The sequence below is a fragment of the Ambystoma mexicanum genome, chromosome 5p (assembly GCF_040938575.1).
Source record: "Ambystoma mexicanum isolate Mex_15411 chromosome 5p, UKY_AmexF1_1, whole genome shotgun sequence".
NCBI classification, from domain to species: Eukaryota; Metazoa; Chordata; class Amphibia; order Caudata; family Ambystomatidae; genus Ambystoma; species Ambystoma mexicanum.
In genome coordinates this window covers 189,337,272-189,352,383 of record NC_090930.1, presented here as the reverse complement: position 1 = coordinate 189,352,383, position 15,112 = coordinate 189,337,272, and the positions used below count along the sequence as shown (strand labels likewise).

General features: G+C 44.2%; 1 protein-coding gene across 11 annotated transcripts in view; it reads right to left on the bottom strand.

Moving 5' to 3' along the window:
* DCX (doublecortin) overlaps positions 1–15,112 on the bottom strand; it is a 419,812-nt gene that overhangs the window by 83,316 nt on the left and 321,384 nt on the right. For 5 of the 11 annotated variants that reach the window (XM_069612600.1, XM_069612597.1, XM_069612596.1 and 2 more), the window contains exon 6: positions 5,531–5,587. The exons of the other annotated variants lie outside the window; for them this stretch is intronic. In XM_069612600.1, coding sequence (XP_069468701.1) covers positions 5,531–5,587 — 57 coding nt within the window. The remainder of the gene's footprint in view (positions 1–5,530; positions 5,588–15,112) is intronic. 11 annotated transcript variants of the gene reach the window in all.

The window sequence follows — 15,112 nt, the reverse complement described above, 5'->3', positions numbered from 1 at the left end:
AAGCACGCAAAGTAATGTTCTCCTATCTATACGTTCTAACAAGCCGACATGCATGTAATGATCTTAACCTCAGCATGACTTGTTACGTTGAAAATAATAAAAATAACTTTGGAAAAAAAAAAAAAAAAAAGGACACCTCCCGTGGAAGGTCCACGGGTGGCCGGAAACAGTGGGCAAACTCTGTGTATTCTCTCCCACTGTTCCAGCCACCTGATTGGCTGAGCACCCTTCCCAGGTGCCAAATGGGCATGTACTATATTATGTCATTTATAGCCCATCATGGCAGGTAAATATGCAAGATTTTGCCTCTCTTATTCAAGCACTGATATATGCCAAATGCAGCCTCAAATGTCACAGTACTGTAGTTTGTGCCAGTATATGCTTCTTACAACGCTTTGTGAGTCATGTAGCCTAACATGTCCAGGTACTGCTATGCCAAGACTCAAATTACCCAGGCGTTTTTGGGCTTAGACCATGCCATGGCTCTTAATTCTTAGCAATGTCACCAGTATGTGAGTTGCAGTCTCACATGTGAAGGTGCTGTTATCATATGCCAGTGAAGAGCTCTCATCACAGAACTCTGAGCTGAGAGCAGCCATCTCTCTCAAAGCACTCCTGTGATGAGAGGGAGCACTACACTGAGAGCCATGCAGCCATGACTCCCTGCGTGGGGCTCCCGCTCTGACAGGAGTGCCGCGTTGACAGCCACACTGCCAGCACAGCTGTCCTCCTTGCCCTGGGTTGACCAGTTGACCAGACAGATGTGGCCCGGGCAACCTAAATCACACCGCTCTCATCCCCAAGCTTCTTACCTGATTAGGGTGGGGGGCGGAGGCCCCCTGTCAGTGCGTCTCATCTGCATGCCCATGCCCAGCAGCTGAAAGACGCAGCCCGGGCACATTAAATCACCCACCACCCTTCCCCAGGCCTCACCTTCTTGGTGGGGGCATCATCTGACAGCCAGTCTTAAATGGGAAGCACCTGGCAGACACAGCTCGCCTTTTTCTAAGCCTTGCCCCTGCCACCTCATATGTGGTTGCAGGGAACTAGCCAGTTCCCAGCGACCACTCCAGCAAGATTGCTGATTTCTTTAAAAATTATTTTAATTTTAAGGACCATAATAGATTTATAGGCTGCGCCATCAGGCCATATCCTGGGAGATATGGCCCTGAGACCTGTTAAACGACCTTGCTGCGCTCAGGCCTTAACGTGATCTTCAGGGTCTATAACTCCCAGTATGGCGGTCGGGGGTAGGTCTTTAAAGCTTAATTATAACAGTGCTTAGAAGTACAAGGAATATTTGATGCCCCACTAGTAAACATGATCATAGTACTGTTATATTTTGTTTAAAAAGAACTGAAGTGGACAGGAGAAGGTGTTGGCTGGACACCCCACTAACCCAACCCTCAATGTTCTGCATACTCAACCCACACAAAAGTCACACAACCATTTCTCTCCCAGCAATCCACATGCACTTTACCACACCGCATAACCAATACACAAACAGCACCTACAGCACACAAGGTCTCGCCTGACCCGATACTTGCACCAAAACCCAGCACTCGGTGTATACCGAGCTGAAGCTGCCAACAGCACACCAATTCTCCCACTCCCCTACTCCCCTCCTCCCTACTAACCCTACCCACCTACTTCCTGTTTACAGATACGCCAGAGAGCCTGGGGACCAATTCCGTTGGTGACGGTGCGCTATATAAGTACCTTATAACATAACATAACATAACATAACATAACATAACATAACATAACATAACATCCTAATAAAAGTTTCTTTTTAAGTGCCAAGTTGATTGGACAGCATACTGTTGCACAATTGGATAGCTCAGCTCTGACATGTGCCAGCCTGTATTTCCAAGTTCATATTTCAGTAGGGCTGAATCAACACTTCATCCTTCTAAGTTTGGTAAATACAATACTATTTTGTATTAATGTTTTTTTGGTTTAAAATAGTCCTTTAAATAAAAAAATAAAAAATGTTATGAAAATTAAAAAAGTATGAATGCAAATTTCTTCAAATTAATCCTTCATGACCACAACACATGAACAATAAATGAAGCAAGCCAACCAAATAAAACCACTTCCACTCTGCCAATTCAAAGCAGAGAATTAGGAATAAAAACCACAATCGCACAGTTTAACTGCTACAGTGCAGGTGGAATAAGCATGGTTGTAGTTCAAGCTTCAGAGGTTTTAGAAAAAGCCAATCAACACAACTACTGTGGATGTCGTATGACCAGCCAAACAACATTTCCAAATCAATTCCTCCTCACCCAAGGCAAACAAACCAGAGAATTTGTTTACAGTGTTCCATCTTAAACCTTGTATTGGAGGAGAGAAAACCATAGGATGTTTTAGGGTTTCAGATTGATCCTTCTCTTTATAGAATCTGCATATGGCTTGTTTGGGAGACAACATACCATATCTAACCAGAATCTGTTTTGTCAACACAAGATTCCAGCAAAAATGAAGAAACATGTGGCGATTGCACTTATCCAGATAAATTGCTAAGCAAGGTGCTAAAACCCACAGCTTTTTTATGGTCCTCGCGCAGATATGGTCCAATACTATTACAATTTCAGAATAATACCTATATTTACAGTGATTAGAAGCAGGAGGAGTCAGACTTGAAGTGTTATAGATAAATGTTTGATATAACATAAACTATTCTACCTGGATATAGGAAAATCGAGGCCACTGTAACATCAAAACATGGAGTAATTTTGAATAAAATGAAAGGCCCCATAAACATAAAACAATCAATGTGACTCTAAATAGGAAGCTCTGGTTCTGGGGCAACCAGTCTGCCTGGCCTATGTAGGCACAATCTCTCCAGCGGTACCTTTGTGAATATAGCACATTAGAGAAAGCCGAAAACCAAATTAATATGAAATAAGGAAGGTTTCAGGCAGTGGTTATTGTGATGGGAATGCCATACTGCAGCTCACATTACCAGGGATGCGCACAGACGTCATCTGACTAAAGTCTACAAGATGGGATCATTGTTCAGCTCCCCAAGTACCAGTGGAAGATGTCCTATACTCTTTGCAAGATTTTCAGTGTTCAGTCTCCAGAGATAACCTCATGGCATGTGCAATGGACCAACAGCAAGATTGAGCTTAGCCCAGGAGCATTTGTTGGGTCACATCAACATATCTATGCCCTCCACACATCAACTCAGAGCGGGAATTTTTGAGTCTCCCAATCAAGGTGATGCTGGCACAGTGCAATGAAGGGCAAGAGGGCCTCACCAAACCCTTGGTCAACCCTTCCTCCTACCATGTTAGCTTGTAATTTAAGGGGATCAATGAAGCAATCAAGAAGTCACCGTGCTCTATTGATCATGACCGGTGAGCCCTGCGCTACAATCAGCTGCCCCTGACATTGTGGATATTGTCTGTTTACTTCCGATCTTGTGTGTCTTTGGTGTGATGCCTTTTCTGAGTGCGGGAGCGACTCAATCCACGTTTTTCAATACCCTAATATGTTTCCCACACTGATCATAACACAGCTGTGTCTCCACAACACTGCCTGGTCCCAGTGTGTTTTTACGGCGTTCCCACTAAATCTAGCCTATTTAAAGTAGACATGCAAATCTTGGCAATTACGCATCGCATGAACATAAAATGGCGACTAGGGAAGCATAAACGCAGGCAACATAAATTACAAGCTTTCCCCGTCTGCTTTTCGTGGCATGTGTTTCACATTTTCACCTATGGCAGGGTGAGCTGCCTGCCAGACAAGCAGAATATCACGCTTTGCTGCCTTTTATGTCAGAGACGAATGCTATTCGAAGGTGGCCTCCATTTGACTTCTGCAGAGAGTGTGCTTACCATGCTTGGTACAGGCCGTTAGGGCACCCAATTAGTAGTTACTGGCAGCATGCTAGATGATGCCCTTGGAAGAAAAAAAGAGTGCCTTGTATTTCAAAGTCAGCGCGCTTCCTCTCCCCTATCCCTGTAAGGAGAGGGGGCACACCTCACACACACCACCGCAAGAAGTCTGGCATGAGCAATGACTGAACCAGAAGTCATGCTCCACACAGCAGATCCATGGCAGCTCTCCAAGGGAAGTGTCTCAATTCTCTTCTTCTTTTTCTATGCATTCTGGTATTTGCAGTATCGCTTTGAAGCAGATATAAAAACAGGACTGGATATTCGCAAACGAACATGATGTGGCAGTGTGTAAATTTACATTAATACATTTATAATTAGCACCCAGAGAGGGTCAATCAGAACGTAACAAACAATCTGATTGGTCCTCCCTGTGGTTTTCCCGGACGGGGAATCCCTCACCCGGGATTCCTTTCCTTTGTTCCCAGCTTGGGGCGAGGCAGCCCCTCAGCTAATGAGATATGAGATGATATGGCATTTCTAACGCGCCTATACACAAGTGTTTCAAGGCGTGACGCGGCAAGGGAGGGGGAACAGAGGGAAGACAGACAACGATCTTACTAGGCCGGGTGTCATTCAGATCGCGCAAGTGCATGGGGAGGGGAAAGTGCATGAGGGAAGGGGGAGGGGAAAGTGCAGTACATGGGATACTAGAAAAAATAAGATAAATAAGAGAGCGGCCGGCTGGTAAGTGCAGACATGATTTACAGGTAGGGGGACTGTAAGGGATGCAGAAAAACGTCCCTAGGTGCGTGTGTTGCCAGGAAGGCAGTGCAGGTGTGCAGCTGGTGGGGCCTGGGCCTGAGATCAGAAGGGTCGCCAGGTAACCAGTGCAGCTTCAGCCAGGAATTCAGCATGGGAGAGGGGGGAGAGAAAGCAGAAGCAAAGAGGAAGGTTTTAAGGTGAGGAGGTTTGAAACGGGGCAATCCCCGCTCCGAGCCTACACACGGCTGGAGGCTGCCATCTTGCCCCACTGGGGATTCAGGTAAGTGTTTTCTTTCTTCCTCCCCACAACCCTGCAAACAATCCCCTCCCTGCCATCCCAACCCCACGTACCCCCGTTTTCAGGAGCGCACGCGCTGGCATCACTTTTGTCCCCAGCGCGTCCACTCCTGATGGCTGCCATGGAAAAGGAAAACTGACTCCGTTTTCCCTTCCACAGTGGCCATTTTTTGACCGTTTTTCTTTTTGTTTGCTCCGGAACGCAGCGTTTTGGAACAGAAAAACAATGCTTTAGTACCCCGGTCTTGTGGGCCATCATGGTTATGTCAGCAGTAAGGATGTACATGGCGGTTTGCGTGCGCAGACCATGCTCCTAGACCCGCAGGGACCATTCAACTCTGCTGATGGCACCATTTTCTGAAGTCCTTTTCAGGTGGGCATTAGAGAATGTTGGGTTCTATCTTGTCCTGTGGGATAATCCGAGAGAGTGGGATTTACAACTTTCCAAACATGAGCCTGAGTATCTGACTGCAGGATTCCACAAGGGACAGCCCTGTCTGCAAAAATATTCAGTGTCTGTGCCCCCACTTGTCAACATAATCCATGCGCAATTTTACATTTTCAACTATGTAGACGACATGCACATTTTGGTAAGGATGAGCAAGGGAAAATATTCTCACCCGTCCAAGCTGGCGGTCTGTCTACACGAGGTGGGCAATTGGATGTGTCATAACCGTCTGAAATTAAATGCAGAAAAGACAGAAGTTTATTGTTTAGCCAACAGACAGATGTACGGGCACAGGAAAGTGCCCCAATATACCATGGCACTTGCTCAAGCCAGATGTCCTTGATTAAGACAATGGGCACATTCATCGCCTCAAAGCTGTTGTACGCACCTCTAATCGAGGCAGCAGTGAACGGAGTCGATCCCAGGGACTTTTACGTATAGAGGGGGAGCAATGTTGGCCCTCAGAGCCTCACCAACACAGAACATTGGCCACAATTGTTAATGGTTTCTATCTAAGGATGAAAGGACATTGGATACAAGGGATCAAGTGTAAGACGTGTGGCACCTGAATTGAGAATTTGAAAGGGAGAAGATCTATCATGTAACATCTTACAATAGTTGCAAGGGGTTATCTTCAAGCAGCTTCGTGTGGTTCACTGGATTATACATGTCAATGTCTCAGGCTTCCAGTGAGACAGATACAAAAAGGGCACCTGGGGACAAAAGGAGGGCACCCCAGAGGACAGGCTTTCCCTTTGGAAGCCACAAGACAGCAGGCCACACTGCCTGCCAGGTGGGTATACAAAAGAAGCTCCAAATACAAGTGTGGCTGTTTCCAACAGGATCAAAGTTGATACGAGTTGTGCTACAGTTCAATGTGTTATTTAGCCTTTATTTGCATGGGCTGAATCTTGCAAAGTTATACCTTCAATAAATACAATTACTGGAACATAACTTTTCAAACATAATAATAACCTGCTGCTAAAAGTGCAACATCAGATTGCATCAAGACAGCACAGAGATAAGGCATCGTGTGAGTAATTAGTGATGTCATGGAAGGAACTGATACGATATTGCTATAGGCTGTTTGTTTTCTGTTCTACCACACATACACAGGCACCGACTTGAAAAACCAGCAGGTGATGTTCTTGCTTCAGTACTTCTGATTACACAAATGCAGATTGTGTGATCGCACAATACCCCGAAATATCGGGCTAGTATCTGAGGTTGCTGCCGACGATGGGAGCCAGTAATGACTCAAGCTGTCTCTCAAGTGGTTACCACTGCTCTGTTTCTGTAACAGACCCACCTGCCATGGGAACGGTAAAACGGGCCATGTAAAACAAGTATACCATGAGTAATGAGACGTCAGAGCTAGAGTGATATATGTATATCGCTTTCTGTGTGACATCAGAAACCTGATATGAGGTGGTAAAGAGATTATGTCACTTTTCAGATGTTGTGACAATGAATATCTATACATTTGATTTCGTTTTGGATATTTTCACACAAACTTAGCTTTGGAAAGCAACAGAGCACTTTACAGAGTAAAAGGTAAAACTACTGGAAGGGGAGGAGTTAATAACGTGGGTATAGCGTACAAAAAGGGACCCAGCGGTGAAAGGAGGAGGATGGCAACAGTGGTCTACAACCGGGTAAAACTAGGAGCAACCGAGTGGGGGTGAAGGGAACATAGAAGAGGGTACAGAAGTTGCAGCGTAAGGAGCGGGGAAACGCAGCAGGGGGATATACAGGAGGGGGGAGAATGCATGCAACAGCCGTTTGTGAAGAATGGCTTTCTCAGGCATAACTGACGCCAACAACCCTTGAGGTGCAAATAAATAAGCAGGATGCTGCTCCATGGTTACTCATACCACCATAGGTATGGAGAATGACTATGTCATAGTATCTTAATATAGATGTAATGACCATTTCATCACATCCCTCCTTAACCAAAAAAATCCCATGTGACGTGCCTAATATCCCTTGCAATCATGCTGGTTCAAGCCCGAACAGATACCATTCAAGGGCCAAAGGAAGATATATTGCTGCAAAATGTAATGATGAAGCACTAAATTACTTGCTTCGCAAAGTCTGATCAAAATGATATATATATATATATATATATATATATATATGCAAGAAAATAGACTTGTCATCCACTTCACTATATACTAGATATGTATTTGTGCATTTGTATGGCGTTTTATGGAGCACACTGTGTCACTGAGTAGCTGCCTTAGCTCTCTATTGGGGGCCTAAACTGTGGCATAGAAGGAAGTACCTATCAGCAATTTTCTAAGGTGAAGTTTTTTGAGGAGACATGGATGTTTTGTCCAGTCTGAGAGAAAGAGTCGTCAATGGAAGATAAGTGAGATCCCAGAATTAAGCGGGTTGGTAATGTCAGGTTTAGGCGTATGGCGACTGCATGGCTGGTGATTATGGGCAGATCTGCCAGGAGGTTTTTTTAGTCATCTAGGATATCAGAAACTTGGGGAAAAGTGTACTTAAACCTCTGAGGTTATAGGGAGTATTACTCAGGTTCTAAGTGCCACAGCTTTAAGCCTGGGGTGTAAAGAGTTGTGTCCCCATATTTACTGTACTTGGTTCTGGAAATGGTATTCCGGTTCTGAGGTGACAATCTCATGTTGTTCATTGGCAGATAGGGGCAAAATATATTAAAGGTGCAGCCATTGAGGGGCTTTTGTATGATAGACAAAATCCCCAGGAGTGCCTTCAGTGCTGGCCTGGTCTATGCAAAGCACCTGACAGTCAGGATGAGCCTTGCTGTGTGATGTTGGGCCCTTGGAAGGATGCACTGGGATTTATGCTGGGAGCCCAGTCTGTAAACTGTGGCAGTAGTGCCGATAATGTTTTGCCACAACCAGGACCAAGGCTGGTAGCAGAATATGGAGGCGATGGAAACACTTTCCAACTAGTTGAATATACAAAACTCAGAACAATACAAAATCAGCCAAAGACTCAGCTTGAGGAACCAGAACGAATGTTTGACAACCGAGACTATACAACCAGTCAAGAGTCTCGAACGCAAGATAATTTGTTCATTCTATGCTAATTTTGAATGGTACTTGGCTGTTTTGAAATATATTTTGTCATTTAGACCCAGTTCTCCGCTAGGTCAGCAAAACGGCTTAGACCATGAGAGATCACGAATCTCAGAACAACACGTTAGATGAAACACAAGTTCATACACCAACATTATTGCCAATGTCAATTTATCTCAGCACCTTGACCGCCTGCTGATCAGCAAAAAAGACTGTGTCAAGACTAGAACCGGAAGACTTTGCTTTTCTTACTCAGCATTTGTACCAAGAAATCTTTCATGAAATTTAGAAGGATCCAGTGATTGAATATAGACACATCTTCAACAGATTAACCTTACAACTGTCTGTTTTCAATCATCAAGATTCTTTTTTCTGTACATACCTCTGATCAAATTGTCTGAAAGCCATATCTCTGTCAGGGCATTTTATTAATTGTATTATTTTCTATTGTATTGTTGTAGAGTTTCATAAAGTGCATATGTTACCAGAAGGCATCCTGGTGCTATACCTGAGCTGAACCATAAGACAGCAGGGAACTAATAATAGTTTAATTCCTAAAAGCCAGGCTTTTTCTTTTTCTCTGAAAGGGATTAATTGATGTTCCTGGCATAGGGGGTCATTACGGCCATAGAGGTAGCCATGCCGCTATTTGCGGCATGGCTACCCCCATTCCGGGTACCGGGTCCGGGTTCCTGGAATGGGGCAATACCGGGCCATTCCGACCTTGGAGGGCCCAGTTTTTCCCCATTCCAGGAACCCAGGGCCTGTACATCCCCATTCCAATTCGAGCCCCCATAGGGCTCAATGGGAATGGGGAGCATGCTAGCGACGCGCCCGTTGTTAGCATGCTGGTCTGCTCGCAGGACCCGCTAAGGACGCCTGGTAAAATCAGGTGTCCTTAGCTTATCCCGCGAGGAGACCTCGTAATGAGGCGGTAGGGGGTTAACGGGGCCAGTAGCTCTACCGGCCCCGTTAACTCCCTACCACCATGGTCGTAATGACCCCCCATAGTCCTTTTTGAAGAGTGTTCCAGTTTAAGACTGCCCGATAGGAGAAAGTCTTACCTCCAAATGTACACAGCCTGAAATTAGGAGTAGTGAGTGGGTAACCATTCTAAGATACCTTCGATACAAATAGTCCTTTGTATTGATAAAGTTATAATCTGTTGGGCAGAAGGTTCTGAGCGTGCAGATGAACAGTTTGTGAATCAAACACTTAGCCTTAAGCATAATCCACTTTTACTGAGCACCAATGCAGAGAGACCAACCCAGGAGATAAGAGGTCCACTAAAAGGTAGATATAGTTTCCAAGGCTTCAGGAGACAAATGCATTTGTCCTGGTGACCAGTTGAGATAAATGCAAGTTTTTCAAAAACAGTTTTAGTCTTTATAGTTGATAAAAAACTGGACTTTACCACATTTGAAATGTGGGCCTCTACTAACAATTCATCATCGAACGTTATACCCAGATTTCCAACTGTGGAAGATGGTGATGGACATTCTCCAAAATCGTTTGGCCTAAAGGAAGATTTCCACTGGTTGGAACATGCATTGACTGCCAAAACCAGTATCGGGAGTCATCTTTAATGAGTTATTATCCACGTGAAGTTTTATTTCTTCAAGACATTCCCTTAAGAGTGTGAATGAAAGGTCACATTCTCCAAACAATTGGACCCAAATCTGGGTATCTTCTGCAGAATTAATTAAAAGCCTTTTTTTCTGTGTGGTTAACTGGGTGTGATATTAGTTGAACTGGATTACAGGAACGAGCCCTGAGGAGCACGCCACGGCAGAATCCTCAGATAGGAGCAATATGAGCGCAGCTTAATGGAACAGTGTTAACAGATAGATAGGAAGCAATCCATGTCAGCACTGTTCCCCCAATACAGACAGAATCGGTCTGTCTAGCAGGATCACATGGTCCACCATATTAAAAGGGGTGGGAAAAGTTAAGTAATAAGAGTGTCTTATTCAGAATAAGATCCAACATAGAGGTAGACACTAGTTCTGTGCTACAGCCAGCGCAGAAGACCAGATGACATGGGTACAGCACATGTGAAGATTCTATGAAATCTGTAAGTTGTGAAATTTGCAGGATTTTCAAGTTGATGGGTTTAAAAAGGCAACTTGGGAAATTGGATGAAAATGCCTTGGTTCTGTAGCGTACAGGGAACATTTTTTCCAGTGAATGGTTTTGCCATGACATTTTTCTATATATCGAGAACAAAGGTGGACATTAACAAGGCATTAAACAATCCAAAAATACATTCTGCTAGCATGGTGAATCATTACCTTTTATATTTAGGGGGAAGTATGTCTGCCAGACAACCTGGACATCAAGGTGACTTTAAGAGAGTTGATCTCTGAATGCTCGATAACTTTAAAAGTAGTGTGGTTGATATGAGATTTGTTCTTGACTTGTCGGTAGAATGTAACATAGCATGATTGACCATAAAATCTGTGCCAATTTTCTCAACTTTATCTGCTAAAATAATGATAAGATGTCAACTAACTGTTGTGAAAGAGGAGTCGGAGGAGAGCATGAGCTGGAATTCTTGACATTGTTAAAATCTATATATAGCTCTTTGGATGCATTTTGTACATCATCTATTTAATTACTGAGGTATGTTTTCTTTGCTTTTAAGGTGGTTGATTAATAAATAAATAGTCGTATCTTATAAATTAAATCATTTGCAGGTAGGCTGGACGCTCTCCATATTCTTTCAGCATTTCTAGTTTTCCTCGTTTATATATTGACTTCCTGCCTAAACCAATCATTCTTCGTAGTATATGATTTTCGAATAGATGCTTTTAATGGAGCTTAACATTAATTGTTGATTAGTGTTAACTGATTAATCAAATTAATCTTTTCTTTAGATGTCCAATCTCTCAAAGTGGCGTTAACTGTTTTATTAATATTGGGTGACTTGACTGGCATCTCTTTGATTCTATATGAAAAACTATAATGATCAGTCCAAATACTAGGAATTGGTGTATCAACCTGCAATTCCAACGAGGTGGAGAATACTTGGTCTAATGTATAGCCTGCCCAAAGTGTGGGTTTTGTGACAAGGATTTCAATACTTAGATCACGGAACAATGTAAGCAGGTGATTCACATCTCTTAGAATACCCAAGGTTGGATTCCGTTTCATAAAATGAGCAGACTTGCCTTCTTTGACTGGGTGCAATACATCAATAGGAGGCTCAGTTTTTAAAATGAATTTTTTGTAAAAACATTTTACAAGGTAGAGTGGGAGAGTCACCTAGACATATCTGTACATGTTGCATATAGATAATGGCTGCCTAACCAATCCTTGTCCATTTAGAGAATAGGATAAGATGTCATAGATTGGAGGTAGGAGGTACATTAATGCAGTCCGACCGGCCTATAGCAAACATGTTTTTGATGTACAGAATATATCCAGTTCCTCATATTGAATTACATTTATTTTATTTTATTGTGCATTTGTAAGCTGCTTAAACATCAAGTAAATTGTGTTTCAAAGCACCCAAAGGGGAACAGGGAGGAAACATGGGAATGAAAGGCAAATATAACAATGAAAGAGAGAGGCGGTCCTGCTGGGCCTTGTGAGCATTCAGAGCCTGCAAGTGCAGAGAGAGAGAGGGGTGAGGGTGCGGGGGTCCGTGCTAGGAGTAACAGGAGGGAAGTGCTAGGGAGTAAGTTGCATGCTGTTAAGTGACCGGCAGAGATCATTTGGTGAGCGGTTGACTGCCAATAAATAAGTGCACGCCTGTGATAGCACACGGCCAGTGGGCGCCTAAGGCAAGGGCTGGCATTGGGCAGAGGCTGAAAGCGATGAATGACTTGCTGAATTCCCATTTATAAGAACACAGTTTAAATCTAGTATTTTGCTGACAGTAGACATGTGAGTATTATTAGCAGTAGTGTTACGTAGGTACTAAGTTGTTCTAAGTAGGTACCTTTAAAACAATGGATCCAAGATAGAGATGTCGGGAGGTATAGATTGTCTTCCTTCAAGATTCTTTCAGTTTTTAGTTTCTTCTAACAATTCATAATTAGGAGTAAACCTTTTTATAATATAATGAAGAGCAGGTACCTGTGGCCCTAAGACGACCTTCATCATTCATTCAGAAGGGGTCCCTCTATCTCCAGCCTCCACTCCACTTCCGAATGCTTGGACTTGATTGCTCAATCACACATACCAAAAAAAGCATCCAGGGTTTTACCCAAGTTAAAGAGCCTTCTCGAGGAAACCTCAAATGTTGCCCTCAATCACCTCCTTTCTTGGTTGCACTTTTGCACTTATAGGTAATCTTTATGTTCCAACAATATTTATAGGCAAGAGTCTGCTGCTGCACTGTCGTGGAGTGGCGTTGGTATATGTTACATTCCCCCAAGTCCAGAGACACATAAATATTGTTCTCTGTTGAAAGACAGCAGCCTTGGCAGTGGGGCCAGGAATTAACTGTAGGTTTGGAAATTGTGATGCACTCTTTGCAGGATCCCTTAAGAATCTGGCCTACCAGCCACACTTACCATACAATGCTATGGTAAGCCAACCCCCAGGTCCTCTTAATTGGGATCAAATGACCAGCAGAGCATCTGCGTAAAGCTAGTTACTGGTGGATGAGCATGTGCTCTTCAGGTTATTCTGTATTAATCACAAGATTGATGCTTCTGGAGGACTTCAGAATAATGCTCAGCTATTGGGCAAGCAGATCTTCATTAATCGGGTGGGTGAGGTCAGGCTCTGTTGTGGCTTTTATTAGGTTCTATGGGACCCGAAGTCATATTAGCACCCGGGCAGGGGCGCAGCCAATCAGGTTCTGCAGAATGCAGGCTGAAATCTCTGATCTCAGCCCGTGTTCCATGGGACCACAGGCTGCCTCCCCCGCTGCAGGTCACCATCCTTCCCCACCCTTCCATTTTTTTTAACCAAATAGCACCCTCCTACCCCCCACTTAACTTTTTGTGTCGGCTGCAGCCAGTGCCACAGCTGCCCCGTCATCCTCAGCGCCCCACTGGCTGCCATGGAAAGGGAACTGGGGCTCCATACGGAGCTCCAGTTCCCTTTCCATGGCGGCCATCTTGTCCCGTTCAGTGAATGAAAATACCTTTTATTTTAGCACCCCAGGTTAGCGCTTTCGTAACCCGGGGTGCTAATGGCATTAACACCCCACTCCAAGGGCTGGAACTGAGGTTAACGCTGCAGAGCTCTCGTTAACGGCACAAAGCTTGGATCGCTGGGCCAGTACCCCGCGTTCCAGCTCTTGGAACGGGGTGTAACAGCACATTAATTTGTTCCTACAAGGGTACACCAGCTGTCACTGGATTACTTCATTCACCAAGGTGCCTAAGAACCAAAATCAGCTCCTTCTCTTGACATGCTAAGACAAACTGCTCTGTGCAATGCCCCTTAAGTGACACACCAGACTCAATCGGCCTACAGCAATCACCAATAGAAAGACAACTCTACTAGATCACCAATCGAAAGACAAGACTACTATGACACATATGTCTCAAGCTGCTCCGTACCATAGGGCCAGCTGTGGCCATTCAGACATTTACCTCAAATGATCTGTGTTTCTTTAGTAGGCTTGCTGCCTTTTGCCATGTGGTTATGACACACAATTCAAGCACAACATTTGGAGGCCAGCAGGGGTAGTGTCTGCTACCGTTGTGTCTACTCATGATGCCACTGCTGTGATCCTTGTGGTAGAAGTCTCGGAGTCAGGTGCAGAACGGAGACAAGGCTCTCTAAGCGCTAGGTTTACTCTCTGTTGTTCCAAACCATTTCTGTCCCTCCCACCCCAGAAGTGACCAGGAGAACGAGTCAGAGCACCTGCCCTTTGCACTAGCTCTGCCTGTCCTCGCCCAGTAGGAATCCAATAGCCGCCTTTTTTCCAATCATTGGAAACGGCGGGATTAGGGGTGAGAACTCTGGTGCACAGACTAGGAGGAGGACAGGACTGGGAAGCCTGAGGTGCAGTAAGTGACGTGAATATGCAGTCCCGAGTCATTTCAGGCAGCACTTGGCATATGACGGCTGCACTTGGGCTTGCAAGGCTGTATATTGCATGTGATGATTGCACCGGCATATTAGACTTTACCTGGAATAATATTTCTGTTTTAGTCATTTGAAGCTCAATTGCCATACAGTATGAGAGCCGTGCATGGACATGGGAGGCTGTACTTTGCACGTGTGACTGCGCCTGACATGTGACGCTTTAACTGGCATAACGTAGCAGTAACTGACCATACTGGAATATGGAGGCAGTGCCCAACTCATATGATTGCTCTTTGGGGTGCACTTCTGTTTAATAATGGCTGCACCCGTATTATGGTAGCATCATAGTTCGCATCTTGGTGTTAACAAAAATATTATTTTCTCTTCTATAGGAGCTTTTTGCTAATATGTCAATGACACAAAATTGGAGTTTTTGTTTAAAGCAGTGATATCATTTGCTGGGATGTCACCTAAGTAAATAGTCATGTTATGTCCTTTCCTGTGACTTTGCTGAGTTTAAAGGTCCGAGCATATTGCTCTGTCTGGTGTCATCAGGCGCAATGCCGGTTCTCAGATTTGCAATGCATGTGAGGGGAAACAAATATGAGCTCCCCCCAATTTACATGTAACATATGTATCCGGAAGTTAAATCACAGGAAATGACATCACATGGAGTGACATCATCCTTTGTTACTCAA